The sequence below is a fragment of the Pezoporus occidentalis genome, unplaced genomic scaffold (assembly GCF_034315485.1).
Source record: "Pezoporus occidentalis ecotype Australia unplaced genomic scaffold, CSIRO_AGI_Poc_V1 ctg3, whole genome shotgun sequence".
Classification (NCBI taxonomy): domain Eukaryota; kingdom Metazoa; phylum Chordata; class Aves; order Psittaciformes; family Psittacidae; genus Pezoporus; species Pezoporus occidentalis.
In genome coordinates this window covers 19,089,462-19,111,639 of record NW_026914940.1, presented here as the reverse complement: position 1 = coordinate 19,111,639, position 22,178 = coordinate 19,089,462, and the positions used below count along the sequence as shown (strand labels likewise).

At 37.1% G+C, this 22,178-nt stretch overlaps 1 protein-coding gene across 49 annotated transcripts in view; it reads left to right on the top strand.

Annotated features, from left to right (window-relative positions):
• RIMS2 (regulating synaptic membrane exocytosis 2) overlaps positions 1 to 22,178 on the top strand; it is a 455,883-nt gene that overhangs the window by 368,258 nt on the left and 65,447 nt on the right. For 31 of the 49 annotated variants that reach the window (XM_062627211.1, XM_062627202.1, XM_062627203.1 and 28 more), the window contains 2 exons: positions 15,983 to 16,155; positions 17,176 to 17,415. The exons of 17 other annotated variants lie outside the window; for them this stretch is intronic. In XM_062627211.1, the coding sequence (XP_062483195.1) occupies positions 15,983 to 16,155; positions 17,176 to 17,415 (413 nt within the window). The remainder of the gene's footprint in view (positions 1 to 15,982; positions 16,156 to 17,175; positions 17,416 to 22,178) is intronic. One more of the 49 variants, XM_062627218.1, reaches the window with a different exon arrangement.

The window sequence follows — 22,178 nt, the reverse complement described above, 5'->3', positions numbered from 1 at the left end:
TCTAAGGCAAGGGAGTTTTGTTTTGAAAAGAAACAAAATACACTAAACTGCAATATCCAGTGCCCTGTTAAAAAGCAATAGATGAAGGGGAGGTTGTTTCTTCCCTACATTTCTTGTGTGTCTATAATAAAATTATTGGAAATGTGCAGAAATCCATTAACATAATTATTACAATTTAAGAAGAATAAGCTAAAGCAAATAAGCGGTACTGTAATTATCCATTAAAATGAACAATAGGGCTGTGATTTAAAAACTCAAAAGAGAAGGAAAAAAGAGGTTTATTGAGTGACTGATGTTTATTGAGTGACAGATGGAATGAGAGCTATAGAAACATGCTCATGGCTTTCATATAGTTGAACATAGGGTTATCTTGAGCTGTTGAAAGCCGGAAGATGTAGTGTTACTTAGGTTAATAGTGGCAGTTTAGCTCTTGCAAAGTTATTTTACACATCAACAAAAGCTTCCAAAAGCAGTTTGACAAAAATTCGAATTGTTACATAGTAGTATAGCCTAAAAAATCCAAAATTTCCTGCTATATGGAACTGGGTCATGTCATATAGAGTGTTTTAATTAAAAAAAAATCAAGACATTTTCAATTTAAACTCCTATTATACAAAAATAATCTAGTGTCCTCTAAAAGGCTTCATTAATTGAGGTCAGATTGTAAGTGGAAAACACGAGATTTCTGACCTATAAAAGCTGGCTGAGGAAGACATCTGGTTTAGATTTTTATTTCCAGGATGTAGTTCTTTGTTCCAAGGATTGGCAAAGTTACTGTAAAATGAGCCATTTAATATTTGAAGACAAATAATAAAATTTATTAAGTATTATTAGTTTTGCAGATGATGTAGAATAATACATCTGATATAATTACTTTCCAGTATGTGTTTCAATGTGGGAAAATAGAGAAAGAACTTTAGCAAAGCCTGCGACAAAATGGAAAAATCTTATTAATAAAAATAGAATTGACAAAACAAAAAGAAAACTGTGAAAATGGCTTAAAATACTTAAAAATTCTGTAGATGTGCTGCATGATTTTTTGGTTATTTTAAAAATGGAGTTTTTACTGCAGAAAGCATAGGAATTTTTATTAACATGTAGAAGGAACTTCGTATATTGTCATGTTTAGATGCTTCTTTATGTTGACAAATGGCAAAACTATTTGTGTCTATATTGTTGGCTTTGAAAGGTGTTGCCCTTTAGAGGAGCATGATAATGTGAGCAGACCTTCTCCTAAGTGTTATGATTGCATGTACCACAGAAGTATAACTATGTATTGTATATGTAACCAGACTTATTCTGCTAATTTTCCTGCTCCCTCAATGCTTGACTGAAATTTGAGTCAGAAGTAGGACTCGTATGGAGTAAAGAGAATAAATGGGCTCTCATGTGAATGAGCTGGGTAAGGAAGCATTTCCTACCCTTGTTTTTCCATTTCACCTACAACATATTATTGGGCCTCACTCTACCTCTTTTATATTTTTAATTAAAATTTTACCTTCAGTATTATTGAAATGTATTGAAGAGGAAAATTATAAATGGAATTATTTTATGAATATGGTGATTTATTTATTGCACACATCAAACAAATTGTCTCCAGAAATAAACAGTGAATTTACTCTTCTGCCATAGCGTAGTTTCAGTATTTGAAAATGAGCTATTTACTCTATCAATGAACTTGTGGAATTAGACACATATATATAGGTATTAATTTCAAATGCATGCTTAAAACTATGTCATTTTTAAAGCCATATGAGAGTTCCCATCTTCACTTTTTTACTACCACTTCTTCAAGTCCCCTTAATTAAGTGCTTATATTATCAAGAGACAGAAAATTAGTAAGTACAGTTTGTCTACCTGGTTTCTACAGAAATTTTTCTGGGACCATGACCTGAAACACACATGTCAAATGCTTACTAAAAACTTAACGTTCTGTATAGTATTGCAGTGACTATTATTTTTTAAATCTGTTAACTGGCACAAGCTGACAGTCAAGTGTGCCATCCCTGAGAAAAATTCCATTAAGTAAGCATTAAGTGACATTCAGGAAAGCTAGCACATGGAATTTGCTTTTACCTTTCTGTTCTCTTTCTTTAAATGGAGGTCTACAGCAACCATATGTTTTAAGCTAAGAAAAAATATCCTTCATTTCTGAGAAAGCAAAAGTGATAAAAGTAGGAGCTAACATTAAATGTTAAAATATTAAAATAGACATCCTGTGTTATACCTCTAGTTTTGCTCTACCTTTAGAAGTCAGTACTAGAGGCTTTAGAGGAAGGTGCATTCATTTCTTGGTGCATAGTCAGACGCTAAGAAACTTGTGGGAAAAGTTTACTTCTAGACATATATTCTTAGAAGCTGCTGAAATATGAAATTGATTTTCTCTTTTTTCCTCATGATTGGTAAAATTGCAGCTGCATTTTTATTATTTATATACATGCCTCATTACGTTTTTGAAACTAAGTATTCTGCATTATATTTTGTATACATGAGTTTGACAGGTAATATATCGCATAAAAGAGTTATTTCCTTGAATGTCGATGTTACTTAAGTATGATTTCAGCACAGACATAAGGAAAGCAAGCAACATACTTGATTTTCATATAAACGTATTAACAACTAAGGACACATGAGAGGAAAATCAGTATGGGCATTCAGGATTAAGTAAAAGTATTTCTGGTATTGGAACAACTGTTTCTGAATATTGAGTACTAGCAGATATGTACTAAATAAGATATACGACAGAGGGTGCAAGGAATCATGCTATTCCTCTCTCCTTGTTCCCATGGCTGGAATGTACCCAGTGGATTGACTAGGGAGATTTGAAAAGCTTTGTTGCTACTGAGAAAAATGAGAGAAGATATTTCTTGTATGTGGAAATCTAGAAGTGTTTGCAGTCAATGTGAAATAAATGTAGAATCGAGAGAGAATTCCATCAAGTTAGGCCGTATTAGCCACTGCAAAAGGGTATGAGTAATTAAAAGTATTCAGTGCCAAACTAAAGAGGGCTGGATTTATGTAGGAGTGAAAAATGGTTGCTTTCTTTGAGAACAAAGGTAAAATAGAGACTGGAACTAGATGACACACATTGAAACCTCAAAGTATCAGGAGGCTCATTTTATTTGTTTTACTAGGAGAAAAAAATGACCTACAAAAAAGGCAGAAAAATCCAGTTATATAACATAGCAATTAGTAATAGCCAGTAATGTATAATTAGGAATACAGTATATTAAAGCAGCAAGGAACAAAGTTGGGGTAAAAGAGGTAGAAGACCAGAGGAAACGTGAAAATTTTGTGGAACTGGTGACAAGATTATATGTAGCCAAATGTAGAAAAGAGTACACCAAATAGAGAGCAATGCAGAACACCAAAGAGGACTTTCCAACTCCACTTTTATTGATTCATATTCATATGATGATAAGACTGAGACTTTGTACATCATCAGATGTATGTAATGCTGCAGTTCCTGGTAATCAATAAACAAAATTCAAGTTTTGCATATGAGCATAATTCTCTGTGTTTGGTGTAGGAGATTAATAGTATTAGGAATGCTAGCACACTGTTCTGAGATCTTCTGATCTGTTAGCAAGACCAAGGTAAATTAAGCTGTGCATAGATGCAGCTGGAATACTCTTGGAGCATTCAGACACTGAAAAGCTGCACTTCTTCAGACTGAGACACTTAGATTCAGCAATGAATCAAGTAGCACCTTAAGGGTTAGCTGTGTGAGAGAATGTGCGACAGTAAGAGCTGTCTGTAATACTCAAAGTGGAAGAGGTTGAGTTTGAATACATCAGAAGCAGATCTCCTTTACTCTTGTCTTGTCACAATGTGCAAAAGTGTGCAAAAACTGCTTTTTTCCTCTGAAACCTGCAGTAAGTAGTGTCATTGGTACTGCTGCATGTGGTATCCTTCAACCTGTGTTGCTGATTGAAACTTGATTTAATGATGTTTTGAGAATGCTCTTGTCTCCTTCTTAAAACAGAATAGGACACAGACCAGAAAAGATACTGCTAGCAGAAACACTTGTAACTTTCTTCTTGACAGCCCTTGAAGAGGGAGAGTTAAACAAACATCCAAGCTAATAGGATGGCAAGACCTTTGATATTCTTACTGTATATAAGCTATAGTATGTTTATATAGGTTTCAAACTGGCAATTGGTTTTGAAAATTTAAACTTAGAGTTCAGGAGTTCTGGAAAGATCATGATATGCCCAGTAATAATTTTATCATTTATAATAATTATGAATATACCTCTTTGATCCTAGAATTGTTTCTTACAACATTCTGTTGTTAAGAATGTAATTAACAATATTCAAAATGTTGAATAAAAAGTGGAGGTTAGGTTAGATAGCCATATTCCCCAAAACAGTGCAGAAATTGGAGATCCATTTTTTTAAATACTGTAAAACTAAGGGCCAAACCCGTAGAATTCAACAGGCTTATAAATGGGAATTGCTGTGTGCACTTTAATGGGATCCCATCATTTTCCCCTTCCCACCTCCACACCAATAAGCTCTTTGCTTCAGTAAATGAACCAAACACCAATCAGGCTAACAAAGAATTTCGATTTGAGGAAATGATTTAGTTATAGCCTGTTCCATGGCTTTTGTGCTTTCCTATGGACTAGTCAATAATTGCCTTTTTGGACAGCAAACTACATAGCTAAAGCAGCCGTCTGCTCTGGTCTGACAGGTCCTGTCACTCTCAACAGCCAGTGAGTGTTCTGGTTACATGGTTAACAGCCATGCTTATGTGTGATATGTAAGGAATTCTTCTACCCAATGGCAGAGAGAATCTCTCTAGCCCTTAGTGCTGGTAGCGTTTATATTTTAATCAAGTATTTTATTGTACTTTAAATATAAAAAGTCTGTGGAATAAATTGCTGATGTTACTGTTCCAGTTCTTAAAAATACAGGATTTAAAGTTTAATTATAAGACTTAAAATGTAGCTAGATAAAATAAATTCAGAATTTTATATTTGAGCTCTATACACATGGTCATGCAGAAAACATCTTTCTGTTTTCATCAACTCTATTTTGCTGATGGGTTAAAGTAATTTAGTGACTCTGAATGCAGATCTGGAATTGTGTGAGTTCTATTATTTCTTCTTAAGTAAATGATAGTCAAACTCTCAGAAAGGATTTCTGTTGCTTTCATTTTTCTTTTTAATTTAATTCAAGCTCTTTTTTAAATTATTTGGGGTTCGATGATTTTCTAATTTATTTTTTAATCCTGAGTGTCAGTGTCTGTTGGAGATTTAGGTTATTTTAAATGTAATGCTGTGGTTAACACAAATACTGCATTCACATATCATGATTATAGCTGAAATGTAAAAATCTGAAAGGTTCTGTTGGCTAGATTAATTTGCTAGGCTGTTGACCATGAAAAAGTGCATGACACACAAGTAGAAATGATAGACCTGGAGTCCCAGTGCAGTGCTTCATGGAGTCTGCTTAATTGTGTAGGATTCAAAATGAAGAAGCAGGACCTTTGTCTGCTTCAGCAGGGGTGGTTCAGAGGCCACTGAGCCCCACTGGACTTCGAGGCAGGTTTGCTGACTGGGCCCATATGCCTCCTGCCATGCCCAGCAGTCCTGCACTGCAGCAGCTGGAGAAGGTTCTCCCAGGATGGCCACAGGAGAGCAGCTGTTGATGGTTCGGCTGGTCATACCTTAGATGGAGGATTTGCACAGTTTGCTGTTATCATTTGTAATTCTGATTATTATGACACAGCCTGTGAGCTGGTTTTAGAAGTGTGGCTATTTCCTTAAGTTTGGTCTGTGGGAGTGCTTCTCTCTATCAAATGGATTGATTTCCTTTGGTAGCAGCCCCAAAGTTATCAGTGGTAATTTTGCCAGTTTATTAACCTTTTTGAAAACAACAGATTTGTGGGTTTGAGGATTTTTTTTTTTTTCATCTGTCATGCAAGAAGAAAGCTCTGTATCTCTTATCAGGTTTCTGAAATTTTTCTTGATTTTTCTTTAAAGTATCTTAACTACATAGTCTCTTGCAGTAAATTTTAGTAAATATAGCTGTGGCTTCAAGGATCTGTATTTCAAGTAGTATATACGAAGGATTTGGTTGGATATTGAACACACTGCTGTTATTCTGTAAAAGCTGGTTCTGCACAATCAAGCTGATCAAAGTAGGATAAGGACCTTGGAGTCTCTGTAGGGAGGTCGTTCTTCTGTAAAGCCTTAATGCCTTCAGCAGCACTTCTACTGACATAAGAAGATAAAATTACCTCTATGACCCTTCTAACCTATGGTGTTTCTGAATGTTTGTTGAAAGCAAAGTCTTCGTTTACAAGAATTAATATTGATTTAGCATTAGGCAATATAATATTTTCTTTAGTGGTATATCAGAAAGAATATTATCCTCCTTCTGCAGGTGGGAATCAATGTTTTACCAGAGATTTCACCAACAGTCTGGGATCAATGAATAACAGGAAACAAGGGAAAAAAAAAAAAATCAGTTCTGAAAATTTAACCCTTACTTCTGAACAGTACCCAAAAAGTCTTCAGTTTTGCAATACAAAAAGTAGAATAGTTAAATGATTGCAGCAAACTTATTCTTCCAGTAGAAAACAAAATTTTAGACAAAATTATGTATGAAGACAGGCTGAGAAAGTTGAGGCTTTTCAATCTGGAGAAGAGAAGGCTGCTTGGAGACCTCATAGCAGCCTTTCAGTATCTGAAGGGGGCCTATAAGGATGCTGGGGAGGGACTCTTCATTAGGGACTGTAGCGATAGGACAAGGGGCAACAGGTTCAGACTTAAACAGGGGAAGTTTAGATTAGATATAAGGAGGAAGTTCTTTACTGTAAGGGTGGTGAGGCACTGGAATGGGTTCAAGGCCAGGTTGGACAGAGCCTTGTGTGACATGGTTTAGTGTGAGGTGTCCCTGCCCATGGCAGGGGGTTTGGAACTAGATGATCTGAAGGTCCTTTCCAACCCTAACTATTCTATGATTCTATGATCAAATCAAGTTAAATTCTGCATAGTCAAAACTTCTTTTATTTTTTTTTTCTAAAAGAGCATCTTATCCTAAACCTTTGCCTTGAGAATTCAGTTTTCCTATTCCCTGAGAGCACTTTGCTCAGGATCTCCCTGCAGTCTTTTTCAAGCCTAGCTTTGATATAACATGGGTAAAGCTGCTGAGGAAACACATTTTAGGGAAAAGTAATGTTTTCTAAGCAGTTTAACTTGCCTATGGAGGGATAAGGAGGCAGTGATATCTATGTCTTGCAGCTCTGTTTCACCTCTAGCTAGACATGAATCAGCAAAAACTGTAGAACTGTAGACAAAGTATCAGCTGAGCTCATATATTTCTTACTGTACAGGGATTTTCTAAGATGTGTCCTAATAATCAGTGCAAAGAAATGATTGAGGAAAATGATAAAGGGGCTTTTCCCTGAAATACTACTTGGTTTTGAAGGCTGCCCTCTGATATCTATGGATTTGAGGACTTGCAAAGTGGAATCATGCAAAGGTATATTTATATCCTCTTCTTGAGAAATTGTGTTACTTATGGTCCTTAGGCACTTCTGTTTACAGAAATAAGTGCTCACCAGATGGCATGTGTGTCAATCCAGCTGTTCTCTTCAGCATGAATTCCTTTAAAGGTGCTGTGTCCCAGGGCATGTTTGGTGAAAGTCATATTTAAATATTAATAGAAAAAGTAGGATTAAGGGAAAGTTCATAACTGTTCTCAAACCATCAGGTATGCTGAAATACTTAACAGGCTTTTGGGGTGAAATAAAGTGTAATGAAACAGAAATTCTGTGATAAGGAACTTTTTTTGTTTTTCCTTTTTTTCTTGAGAGAGACTCAGGGAATAAAAACAAATTATGGATATGTAGTTTAAAATCCAGGTTAAATGAGAACTCTTTAAAATGCATATTATTTGACTTCCTAGCTTGCATTTGCAAAATAACATCTCAAAGAAGCCCAAATTAGGTAGAACAATCAAAGACTAAAGAGGATTTCTTGCAACAGAAATCCTGTCTTGTTATCCTCTTTAAAAATAAGCTCTTGCCTGGATGGCAGGCCTGTATGAAGTGCAAGAGATTTTGAGTGCAGTGGTGACAGAAATAGCATGTGAACCACTTGAGGAACAGAAACAAATACAGGAAGCACACTTTGATTCTGTTTATCTAACATAAGTAGGATTCACTAGAGTTAAAAAGGACCAGAACCAGAATTAAGAGTTGTCACTGAAGCCTAATCCACTGGACAAGCGAGGTAACTGTAGTCAGGCTCACCAGTTTCTCCTAACAAACATGCTGGAGTTCACCTGGAAATAAAGCACTGGAGCTCCCATTAAATGTTGTTGCACAGTACATCGTGAAGCCTTGGACACCTGTGTTGTTGTAATCACCCTGACTTGAGCAGCTCGGATTTTTTGCAGTGTCTATAATGATTCAGGAGACTTGGCACAGTGTTCTGTAATGCTAAAGTATTGCTGATTTCTGTTTTAAATAGATTTTCTTCCTTCTGTAGAAGACAGTTAAAATTTTAATATGTAGCAGTTAAAAACATGCTGGAAAGTTTGAGAAGATCTACATCAAGAGTTTATCAAACACCATCACAAAGCCAGACTGTGAACCTCTTTCTCTAAATTGAAACTGGGTAACTGACTCCTCCGTGTTTTAAATAACAGTTAAAAATCAGGAGGTCAACTGTATGAAAGGGAATTTGGGTAGCAAATATTCCAAATAAATCCCAGAAAAATATTTGCTTTGTTTTCTGTTTTGCTTGCTTTTCTAAATTACTTTCATGTCAAAAAATGGAGCTGTTGAAGCAAGTCCAGAGAAGGGCCACGAGGATGATCAGGGGACTGGAGCACCTCCCGTATGAAGACAGGCTGAGAAAGTTGGGGCTGTTCAGCCTGGAGAAGAGAAGGCTGCGTGGAGACCTCATAGCAGCCTTCCAGTATGTGAGGGGAGCCTACAGGGATGCTGGGGAGAGACTCTTCATAGGGGAATATAGTGATAGGGCAAGGGGTAATGGGTTCAGACTTAAACAGGGGAAATTCAGGTTAGATATAAGGAAGAAGTTCTTTACTGTGAGGGTGCTGGGGCACTGGAATGGGTTGCCCAAAGAATTTGTGAATGTTCCTTCCCTGGCAGTGTTCAAGGCCAGGTTGGACAGAGCCTTGGGTGACATGGTGTAATGTGTGGTGTCCCTACCCATGGCAGGGAGGTTGGACTAAGATGATCTTAAGGTCTTTTCGAACCCAAGCCATTCTATGATTGAGTGAAAGGGACACTGATTACTGGACATCTTTCTACTCTTAATTCTTACTAAAGGTTTCTTCTTTGGAGCTATTATTTATTTACCATAATACTATGTAGACTCATATTTCTTCAAGATCTTCACTTTTGTTCAAAAATTCTTGGGAATATTATGGCTACATGAGAGCATTCTGTAGTTCCCCTGTAACTTGTTAAGGCATGTTGGAATCTTCAGACCTTGTAACAAGATGAAGTCCATCCATAGGACACATGAGATTTTCTATATAAAGTCAATCTATATAGTCAGTTATAGCTGTCTCACCCTAGCCATATGCTATATCTGCATCTCTCTTCTACCTTACTAAGTCTGTCAGAATTAACTAGAACTATGGAAAAAATCATCTTACTTTAATACTCAGGTGATGAAGACTCTTCTTAAAATTCTGTTACTTTCCTTGGTAGATAATACAAATTAGTTTTCTTTGTAGATGTCTGGTTATATAGTACACGAAGCATACTACTGCAGGACACAGGCCTCTTGTTATTATGAAATATCATGTCCTGGAGTCCTGTTCCAATGACTCAGTGATTGGGAGTAGAAGCTTTCTGTATGAGTAGTGTCTTTAAATAGCTTTTTATGAGATATTATAAGATACCTGCTTGGCCATTATAAACCTTGTAGTTTCACTCCAGTCTGTTAAACACCCTGGATTGCCTTTTAAGAATTTTCTTGAGGTGATGCTTAGAATTTTTCCTGGCTCTTTTACTTGTCTTTTACTTATCTTTAGCAACAGTTTTTTCCCCACTGTGTTTTTCATGGGAGAGATGGGATTTTAAAGTGTCTGAGATTTTAAAGAGTCTTTGGAATAATGTGGTAACTTTATATATCCCAGCAGAAAGTTTCTAGTGCTCTCTCTCATCAAAATCTGCAAAATTTGGCCCTGACTTAAAGTAAGATTCAATAAGAACACTTAGTTCCCTAGACTGGATGGAGCTATCTTTGTGAATTAATTCTACATCAGTAACAGCTTGATTTCAGAACACATATCAGTGCAGCTGAAATTAGAGGTTGTCTTTATCTTTCATATTGCATGAAAAAGAACATCAGAACAAGAGGCTACTTCATGTTTTGAAACTGACTGCAGGAACAAATTTTTTTTGTAGGAAGAAACTTTTTCACAAGGTGATTCTCAATCTCACTCACTAAGAGACCCAAATTCTTCTTAAGAGCTGCTTTACTGCTTTCTGCTTTACAAAATACTTGCAGGTCCTGTAATTTCTCCTTGTTGTAATCCCAGAATATTTTCTAGCACTCTCCTATATTTATTTTATATTTTGCAATGGGGGAATTCTTTTAAAAATGGCCCCATATGCCAACATATGTGAAGTAGACAATTTTTGTCTTTTGATTTGGCTTGCCTATTCAGGCATATTTTTTAGAATTTTTTGCTTTTTTTATTGTTGTAAATATTAGTAAGTATTTGGCTTTATTTTTAATGGCAGACTTCATTAGGCAGCCATTAACAAAGATTTTAGAAAGCATCAATCCAATAACATTAATTCAGATTACGTGCGGTAACTAAAATTTGCAATGCCTTCAAAGCCTATGAACTTGCACTGAAAGCTACAGTTGAAATTCCAGAATAATCCATACAGTCGCTGTGCTCTGGCTGCTCAAGAGCTTTTGTCAGCAAGGCACAGAACTATTGTAACAGTCCAGAATGGTTCTTTAATCTTCTTGTAGTAGTACAATGAGCAATTGTCTGAAGCATCTTCCCAACGTTTTGATCAATAAAAACATTGACCAGATTTGCATGTTCATATGTAAATGCCAGCAAATAAAAACTGATGAATAGACTATAAACAAGGGAAAAAAAAAAGATAATAAAATAGGAAGACGGTTGGAAATCACTGACAGTTTCATTTGCCTGGACAACTGCATGAGTGTATAGTCCAAGATGGAAGACGGGTAACAGTAAATTAGAGAAATATGAAACACTTTAAAATTTCCTTTGAAGTTTCAAATCAGTTTCTTTCAAGAAATAAGTATCAGAGGAGTTGTAGCTCTATGTGACCTGTCAGTCACATCATGGTAGTTCACAAAGAAGTCAAATCTTTTGCAGAGGTTGCTGTATTACGAAGCAGGCAGGTATTTGTTTTCAACTTTGGTGATCTTGAAGTCATCACTACAAGTAAGTAATCTGTTGCAGTTACAAGGTATTGGTGCAAATACCTAACTGTCACTTTGCTAGGGTCTCCAGCTGATTGTTTTACTAATGCAGAGGGAAGAATGCAGAGAGAAGTTCTTTTAGAAACTTTAAAACTTGATAGAGTCTGTACTAATGAAATCTACCCCATTCTTCAGCACAGCAAAATAGGACAAAATCTTCTTACTATTAAAAATACAAGAGTGACTTTTAATCTGCCCCTCTGCTTGTAGCAGACTTCCTGGTGTTGGAACAGGGAGGCTGGGTACTCTTACTGCTTTTGTGGGTTGTAACATTGTCCTGGGTTTAGCAGTAGCAGTCATTTTCTCCTTCTTAGTAGCTGGTGCAGTGGGTAGTGGGGGACTGTGTTCCGGCTGGGCTTAAACCATGACAAAAGTCCAGAACATTGCCTGTATTATATGAGTCTTGATTAGACTGGAAATGAAAATTTAACCTTAATCTTACAAGAGAGACACATATATTTCCAGCATGGTGAAAGTCAATAGATAATTTTCCTACTGTTATTTATGAGGCGGGAGGGAAAGGAAGAGAAGAAAATAAAAAATAGTAAAGAAACAGTATTTAACCTGCATAGTCGGCGGGTACACTTCACAGCCTGCTCCTCTGATTGTCCAAACCAGGGGAGCTGTCAGTGCAGAATGTCTTCCTTGTATCTGACCTAAATCTCCCCTGATTTAAGTTTGAGCCCACCAGAGCATACAGGGTAGTTGCTGGATCTGACGATCCAAACCTTTGGCCATGCCACAACTGGGATCCAGTCATGGGGGCTGAAGTTCCCCAGCAGTGTCCATTCAGACAGTGCAGCCTCCACAGCACTGGAGAGGGATGGGAAATGTCTTTCGGGTATGATGGGTGAATAGCACTCAGATGCTAATGACCTTTTTTCAGTCTGATAGTTGATCTTATCATACAGTTGGTGACATTTAGAAAAAAATAAAGTGGAATTTGGAGGAAGAAAACAGAGAAATAAGTGAACTATATGAAGATGGAATGCCTTGGGCAACTTTTGCCACACAAAAACTGAAGAAAGAATAGTGCAACATTGTACAAAAATGGTTGTGTTCTACAGTCTGAGTATATGACATCAAAAAACTGAATACTTTAAAAAAAAATATTTACACAATGGAAGGGCCATTTTACTTTTGAGGCAGAGAGCAAAGGAAGACTTCGGGGACTGCCTTCTGTAGAATTGAAATTTAATACAGAAAAATTAAATGCCAACATGGCTTCTGTCAGACGAGCAGAATGTTTTGTTTTGTCTTCTGTGCTGCAATTACTGAAACACTAACATGCAATACACAATTAGAATCCATTTCTTGAACAAAATTAAGTCAGATATAAGGTCAAAAGTAGACCTTAGCAGCAGAATAAACAGCAATTTGGAGCAGAGTTAATGGATGAATATGAGGTATCTGAGTTTTGTCCAGTAAGTTTTCAGTTTTTAGGTGGTACTTTGGTAGGCAGCTAGCAGATGCTGAGACTGCAACTCAGTGTGTTTAATGAAAGGATCAATTAACTAATTGACTTTCCCAATTTCAAATCTAAAACATCGTGAAATAGTAAGGGTCAAATAATATTTCTGTGCCATCTGACCCAGTTGAAGATATTTGGTGGGAAATTCCTTTACAAACGACTGAGAAAAAAAGAGACAAAGATCTGATGATTTTTTTTTACATTATATTTCAAAAATTATTTACCTTTAAGTTGCTTTTCTTGCCATTGCAGTTCTCAATCTTCAATATATATCACTAGGTTATTACTGTTTTATTAGTTTAAAAAAAAACAGTAAGGTTTTCTATTTATGAAAATGTCTTATATGTGATATACAGCACATTGATATGAAAAATGTATTGTAAGAATCCATGTTCTCCAGGTGTGGAAATGAAACAGAGAAAATCAAACCCCATAGGCTTTCAAAACTTAATATGCTGCAGAAGGACTCTTTAGAATAACTTTGTGCAATGCTGATCCTTCTTGCCACTTGATGTTGCTTGCATGTGTTTAATTTAGACGGGCTTATTTTATGGACTTCAGTCCATAAAAAATGGGCAACTGAGTATGGGATCTGCAGGTTGAAGTCTGTTCTTCTGTGAATCACCACAAATAATTATCTGTCCCTTAACTGAAATGCGATTAACAATTCCATCTATGATTTACATCTGACACTATGGTCTGTGTTATGTCCCCAAAGGACAGCCACATTAGGTCTATAGTGCTAGTGGTGTGTCTACCCTGCAGTCAGCAGCCACTGTCAATATGACAGCTGTTCACACAGGCATACACAACTTGGCTGTACTTTGTTGGGAGCCATCAGCAGCATAGCCTTGGCAGCACGAAGTTCAGCATGGCACGTACATCTGCTTGGGAGCCTTGGCAAATGCTGAAGGCCTGAGGGCAGTTCTGCATTGCATTTTCTATAGTGTGGTGGTAGCCCAGGACACCAGTCTGTACTTGCCAGTCTTGGTAGTTTTAGGCTAAATCAACATAAACTACACTCATAACTTTGTCTTCAATGCAGAGTTATTCTAGGGAGGGTTGGGTGGGTGAACTGAATAGATAGGGCTCAATATATACACATTTCACTAGGCATAGTTATTGTCACCTTCTCTGAAGGGCTAAGTAGTTACTCTTTTAAAAGGAGTTGAAAAAGAACAATCCTTTTATTCCGGTATAATGTTCTACTATCTCTGATGACCAGGACAGCTGTTTAGTAATTGTTTTTATGTTTCCAAATGATTAATATGTACTGTCTTCTTTATCAAACAAAAATATTAATGGCATTCAATAAATATTACAACATTTTAATCACAGAGATACTCTGTGAGTTTATGGCTGCCTAAGTGCAGTCTAACACTTAAACGCTTGGGAGGTCTTGGATGGCTTGTGAATGAACACAAATACTGTAAATTAGTTCAGATCAGGAACTGCAGCATATGCTACTGTTTTGTGTAAGTGTGCAGTTCAGGCTGTGCTTTGTCACTGTCTCCAACAGGCCTACAGTGTAACCTGCATGAGTATGTTTTCTTGTCTTTATTTCATTTCCTTGTCTTAAAATGGGCAAAAAACCTTACTATATCTAAGTGTGAAATTCCTTTATGGTAAATAGGCACTTCAAATGCTATTTGAAACACTCTTTAGACATTGCACAGTGTTTCAGAATATATCCCAATGTAACATTCTTTTCAAGAGACAGAAGCAAACAATCTGTGTACTTCATGAAAGACAGATATTCTAAAGCTATAAAGAAGGGACAAATTCTTCTGTTCTAAATTTGGATAACCAAACCTGGACAACCTTCTCTTCTGCAGAACTCTATAGCTCTGCCTCTTTACATTATGAATTATTTTCTCTAGGTGGCTGAGTCCAGTGCTGTTACCCTCAAGAGTTCAACAAGCCACTGATGTTTTATGCAGATTATTTTCTGCCGTTGTTTTCTTTCAGTCCTGTCTGTGCTGCTCTTTGCATCTTTCCATACTGTCTTCTTTCCATGTCAGCCAATTACCTGGTGATCACTGACATTCCATCTTGCAGTAATACTTTTCTGAAATATAATATGAGTAGTAACCAATCAGATTTCTGTATACACAGAAATGTCTGTATATGAAGAGGAAGGAAAAAATTATCTTTCTGCTATCTATTATATCTGCACATAATGCAGTGCAGAGTGGCACAGATGATGTTAGTTTAGAGCTAACTTGTGTAACAAGAACAAACAGCCATATTTTGTTCAGATCTAACTCGAATACCTCTACACAACACTGCTTTATGTTGTATGGGCTTACTGTTGATCACCAGTCACCTGCAAGTTCTCCATTTGGGATATGTTGTTAACAAGCTCAAATAATACTGTAATTTTTTAGTTTCTGAGGCATTTTACATTGTGAGTACAAATTATCTCTAGCCCTGTCTCATCGTTTCAGACTTCCCAGTCCATCAGTTTTGCAAGATGCAGGGTTTGTCTGCAGTGCTACAACATTCTTTTGTCATTTGGTTTGATAATCTCACCTATTTACTTAAAGAAAAAACAGAAGTTAACATTTGTCAACTAGAAGTTCTTGTAAATAGTCTAGGCTCTGAAAGAGGCACATATTATAGATGACACAGAGCACATTCTGTTTCCTGTTCAGTCTTTCATGAGCTCAGTAATCATGGGCAAGTCACTAAGTCTCTCTGCTTTCCTTTCATGCACTGGTGAAACAGTTATGGTAAGAATATGCTAAGATGGTTTAGATAACTTTTCTAAAGTCATTGAAACCTTTGGAACTGGAAGTTTTGTGCAAGTCATTCTATGGGTGAAGCTGAGGAGCTAGTAATTTGGATAGGATAGCAAAACAGAGTAAAATTAATGGAAACCAAGACATAATTTATATTCTATATCAGTTAGAAAACGTCATTGTAAAAATTCAGGCAGTCTGGTGAGAAAGATAGTTTAGATAGCATCAGGGAGCAGTTCCATAGCTGATTTGTGGTAATACATCACTGACAACGTCTGTATCTGTGTCCCTTTCCTCTTACAGTATCGGTCAGGACGGGATCCTCAGCGAGGCTCAGACAATGTTTCTAACAAGTCTTCGGACAGTGATGTCAGCGATGTCTCTGCTGTGTCACGGACAAGCAGTGCGTCACGTTTCAGCAGCACAAGCTACATGTCTGTCCAGTCAGAGCGTCCAAGAGGAAACAAGAAAATAAGGTGAGCACAAGGAGCTGCAGTGCCAGCCACAGGCGTGTAATTTAAGTAACTGAATATTTGTCAATATTTGCATTTGAAATTAATCGTTTGTCTAGGTTGAGATTTGTAGAGAATTTACAAAGTACTTGTTTAAATGTCTTTTTCATCTAATGTTTTTGAAGTCTTCATGGTATTTGTTTTTAGCCAAGTTTTGTCATCTTGGGGTATACTAGCAGACACTACAATAACAAGCATATGCTGTCAGCACACATTTGACACACTTAGATTTTCACTTTCTGAAAACCATTTTTAAAAATACTTAATATGGCTGAAAAGACAGTTTAACTTGAAAAATTGTGATGGTAAAGTCAGAGACATCTTAATTTCTTTTAAACTGGAGCTGCTGAACTTTCAGACTCTTGTTTAATACTTAACACTAGTCCAACTTAACTGTAGACATACAACCACTAAACTACTCTTCAATAAGATGTGTTGAATGTGCTCATCAAAATGTGCTGAACATAGTGTGTCTGTGAGCAAAACACAGTCTCCTCTGAGCCATGTGCACACATAGAGGAGCTTTGGCTGTAGAAGGAATGAAATATCATTTTTCTTGGAAGGTGTGACTCACCTGCATCTGTCATCAAAATTCAGTGTCAGCCTATATTAACTTGCAGAAAGTTGTCTTCTTGAAAGAAATAGTGCATTTGAAAAGATTGTTTAAACATCTGCTTATGAGAGCATTGTTTGGACCCCATTGTTTCTGTCATAGAGTTTTGTGGACATTTCTAAATGTGATGTATTGCCATGCAATTTTTATTTGAAGAAGGACTTAGAGACTGTCCTAAGAAAACATACCATGGTTCTGTAGTGTATGATGGAATTTTAGACAGCATGGTTTAAGTTATGGCTGCTTCCATCTTTTTATTGGATTTCTTTTGCATTTCCTTTATTTTGAGTTCATGCGTGCTCTTCTCCATAATCTTATTTTTTTTTTCTTTTTTCCTTTTGCATGCTTTTTGCAATATTTGTTGACTTCAGAAGCACAAGGGATATAGAGGGGAAAAAAGAGGGAGGGCTGGAAGGGGATGAACAAGATGGAGTATTTCCTGAGGAGGAAGAAAAAGAGCAGGAGGAGGAAAAAGCAAAGGAGCAAGAAGTTAATGGAAAAGGGGAAGGGCAAGAGGTGACAGAGAACTGTGATCAGGAGGAAATCAAAGGATCAGGGCATGATGAAAAAGCTCAAGAAGACCAAGCTGAGGAAGGGAAGGAGGATGACAGGTAAAATGTACTTCTGTTTCTATAGACCTATTCTTCTTCCTCCTGTACCAGGACCCTACTTGTCTTCCCCCCCCCCCCCCCCTTTTTTTTTCCCTTTGCTTAGCTTATAGTCTATGTTCTCTGTGGCTTGTTTGTTTGTTTTCAATTATGACACTTTAAGCAAGTTTCACTCTCAACTTCAGTGACTTTTTTGTATACCAAATGGTGCACTAACTTGACTCGTTATGCATGCAAATACAGCATACTATTTATTAAATTGGTTCAGACTAGAGTTTGGGTTTGACTGTAATAAACAACAGGAGCTGTAAGATTCCTTGTTATAATCCCTGCTTGACTTACTATTTCAGGGAAAAACCTTTTATTGGGTCATATCAATATCAAACCCGTCTTTACTTTCATTTCTGGCAGCACTAAAGAAGAGAATTTGGATTTTTTTTTTAAATCTTTTTTGTGTAGGTTGATAAATGTGCATATTGTTTGACAATAGACGTGGATAATCAAAGTCTTCCCTGTTTTTGTTGTTCCAATAACTGCCATGGGCTGATGTATTGTGGAGGAGTCATGGGCCACTGCTGCTGTATTGTGTGCAGAAACATTTCAGCACGATTTTTTCTGGTTTTATTAGATAATATTCTAGATTTATACATTTTAGCACAATTCCTTTGAAACTTGACTTTTAATGTAAATAAGTGACATTTTGTATTGCAAAATCTATGTAATTTGCATTAAGAGAAAGACAATATTTCTTCCTTCTTCATTAGCAAAAAATTAGCTTGAAGTTTGCTGAATACTTTTGAACCCCTTCTCACCTACACAAGAATGGCAGAAAATCTCAGAAAACAATACTTTCTTTAAACCTGCTAGTTCTGCACTACCTATAGATAACATGCTTGTAAAACTATGCTCATGCATATTTGGGTAAATGCAGAGCACTCTATGTCAATCCACTTTCTTCCTTTGCTACAACTTACATGTGTATGTGCCTGCAAATTCACACGCACGTGAACATGCACAAAGCAGAGGTGATACCAAAAGAGAATCAAGATGTGTAGTGTCCATTCTGGGCTGGTATGGGCCAATATAGCCATACTACTGCTTTTATACATTGAGTGTCAGCATTCCTTCTCTTGTGAGTGCATTTTAGAGTTCAGCAAAGTCACTTGTTTAGAAGCAGCTGCCTTTAACACTGCCTTGGCATACATCTTCCAGGAGCCATTGAATGGAAGTCTGGGAAAGGATGTTTTAAAGACCTTTTACTTTCCTGGCTCCTACTACTCATTAATTAAGAATGACAAGTTTAATGGATCTGGAAGTCATGCTTCTCAAAAAGCATAACCTTATTTCTGGTTTCCAACAATCACTCAGGTTATTCTTCAGCAAAAATGCTGTCCCTCACAGAAAGTAAAGTTCTTTTTTAGTAACAACTTCTTGTTTCCTGTGCCAGCTTGTTTCTCTGCTTGTTAGCTGTTCTCTGCCTTCAGGAAGAAGCAGCACAAGTTCAGGAGTCCCTGCTTGATAGAACAAGCTATTATAAAATGACTGCTGTGCAGTGACTTTGTGTTCGATTTTGGCTCCCAACAAATCATCCTCTAGTTTTGTTTCCCGCTATGCCCATTTTGCCTACTTTTAGTCTGTAAGTTGTGAATAAAAAGGAAAGCTTCTTTATCTACCTTCCTTTCCTATGGTACAAGAAGTGCTCATCTTTTTAATATTTTCTGAACATTCTTCTAACAGCACTGATTTAGTCCTGTATAGGTACAGGTGTATATATACATACGTATATATACACACATAGTTATGTATGTCATCATATTGAAATATTGTCATTTGTGTGTTCAGTTGACTAACCTGGCAGCAGGATCAATCCTAAGTGTTGTTGTAAATTTGGTGCCTTCTGCTTACTTGTTTGGCAATTTATAAGAGGGAGTTTTCAGACACAATCACCAAAACATCACTTAATAATTAAACATCTATGGTATTTGAGAAACCCAACAGAACCAAAGCAGACAGTTCATGCATTACAGAACAGTAGTTAATTATCATCTGTTTTTTGAGGTCTTGGGCATCAGGAAAGCCTGCATTACAGACAGAAATTGTCGATATATATTTTTACTTCAGAGGTACATCTTCAGTTGAAAGCAGTCACCTTTGCTCTGGGCAATCTGGAACACAGAGGCTGCTCTCAATCAACCCACCATCAAAAATTAGCTCGTTAAGGATACATCCTACCTCTTGATGTCACTGTGCTTATATACTTTATGAGTTACGGTAATAGTTACACTAAGGACTTTAATCTGCTGAGATCATAGGTGGATTCAGTGTATCTTAAATGCCTGTGAAGACAGATATCCATCATGGTTTCATCTCATGCCTGTTTTAAAGAGTCTTTCAGTGCAATAAAATGCATTAGCTTTTGGAGCACTGGAGCACAATAAATCAATGAATTTTTTTTTCAGAAATAACTGCAGCATCAGATTTTGCCTTCATTAGACCTTGTAAAACTAAACCTTGGCATATGGTTCACATATAGGGAAAACATAACTATGTTCTTTCTTGGCAGTGCATGTTAGTAAACAGAAAGCATGGATCAAACTTCCCTGTTGTGATTTTTAAGGATTCCTTATATACAGTTCCCTGATGTTATTTCGTGTTCCAGCTCCCTGATGACGTCAGGGACAAAAAAAGCCCTCTTAGAGCTAATGTGTGGGAATTCATCACTTTTATTGCAGGAAATCTGTTTAAGACAGCTCTAAATCCTAACTTTCCTTAGCATTTTTTTTTAAATATCAGTCCTAAGGTATCATAGAATCATAGAATCATAGAATAGTTAGGGTTGGAAAGGACCTTAAGACCATCAAGTGCCAACCCCCTGCCATGGGCAGGGACACCTCAAACTAAACCATATCACCAAAGGCCTTGTCCAACCTGGTCTTGAACACTGCCAAGGATGGAGCATTCACAGCTTCCTTGGGCAACCCATTCCAGTGCCTCACCACCCTAACAGGAAAGAATTTCCTCCTTATATCCAATCTAAACTTCCCCTGTTTAAGTTTTAACCCGTTACCCCTTGTCCTATCACTACAGTCCCTAATGAAGAGTCCCTCCCCAGCATCCCTATAGGTCCCCTTCAGATACTGGAAGGCTGCTATGAGGTCTCCGTGCAGCCTTCTCTTCTCCAGGCTGAACAGCCCCAACTTTCTCAGCCTATCTTCATACAGGAGGTGCTCCAGTCCCCTGATCACCCTTGTGGCCCTTCTCTGGACTTGTTCCAACAGTTCCATGTCCTTTTTATGCTGAGAACACCAGAACTGCACACAATACTCCAGGTGAGGTCTCACAAGAGCAGAGTAGAAGGGCAGGATCACCTCCTTCGACCTGCTGGTCATGCTCCTTTTAATGCAGCCCAGGATATGATCCTAATTCTGATTGTCATGACAATTTTGTTTTATCATATGAATACACAGCAACTGTAATGACAGAGCAGGATTTCACTGTTCTACACACACTGTTGAAATACAGAAGAAAAATTCAACCCCTTTTCCAAGCACATAGAGTCTGTCATGAAATGATGTAGGAGTCCAGAGATGGAAAACCAGGAGAATTAAGAAGTGTTCCACATAACAGGAGCTGGTTACCATACTGGGCTGGGGACAGCTTGACATCAGGGTTGATTTAAAGAAAAAAGATAAGTTAGCTTTAGGAGTGTTTCTGGAGAGCTCTTTTCAAGCATTAGAGGCAATGTTGAAAAGCATGAGGTGCTTACTAAAAATAAGTCAAATGGATGATAGGGCAAATCTGATGAGCAGCAGGAGTTGATCTTTCAGTCTTGAATGTGAGAAGATAAATGTGATAGGGTACAACTGCTAAAATACTGGAAAATAAAGATGAATTATGTACAACTGGATTAAAGACTCTTCAGTGGTGTCAGGCAATAGCATGAGAGACAACAGGCATAAACTAAAACACAAGAAGTTCCACCTGAATTCAATAACTTCCTTACTGTGAGGGTGACTGAACACTGGTATAGGTTGCCCAGAGATGTGACTGTAGTTGCAGAAGTGATGAAAGCAAGACAAGTTTCTGTGTTACTTTCTAAAGGGCTATGCTAAAGCATGTTTCTGTGCTTTGGGGAAAAAGCCAGTGATGACCAGGTGGCTGGAGGTAAGAATAAGGAAGGAGGTGTGGGAGAAAAGGAAATCAGAAGATAGCATCAAATCAAACAGTTGAGGAAGATATCCAGTGAGAAATTCCTGCATTTATGACAGGAGCAATAGAAGAGAAATGTATAAAGAAGAGAATGCAGGGACAGCACAGAGAATTGGTCATGTGTTTTGCTATGTATTGGAAGAAATCGATGACATCACGTGTGAAGAAAAGTGAATGCTAAAGGACAGCTGAAGAAATGGAGCTGATTAAGTAGAAAGATGACATAACTGAGGAAAGAGAACTTGTGACAGAAAAAGTCAGCTAGGATGTAAATTTGTAGAGGCACTTGAGGACACATGAAATAGAGTGCGGGATGTAGTTTTAAGTAATGGATTTCTTCAGATACAGACCTTTTTATCTTCCTAATGCTTCTTCATGCTCTCTATGCCCCTTCCCTTCTTGGGTTTAAAGATTCATTTCAAATTTATTTTACTTCTTTTTTGTGTCATTCAGTAAAAAAAAAAAAATCTCTAAAGAATTTAATTTCTAGGTTTTAAAACTGATTCCTAATGAGTATTTGTTCCTTAGCTTTTCATTATATTATAATCTAGTATTTC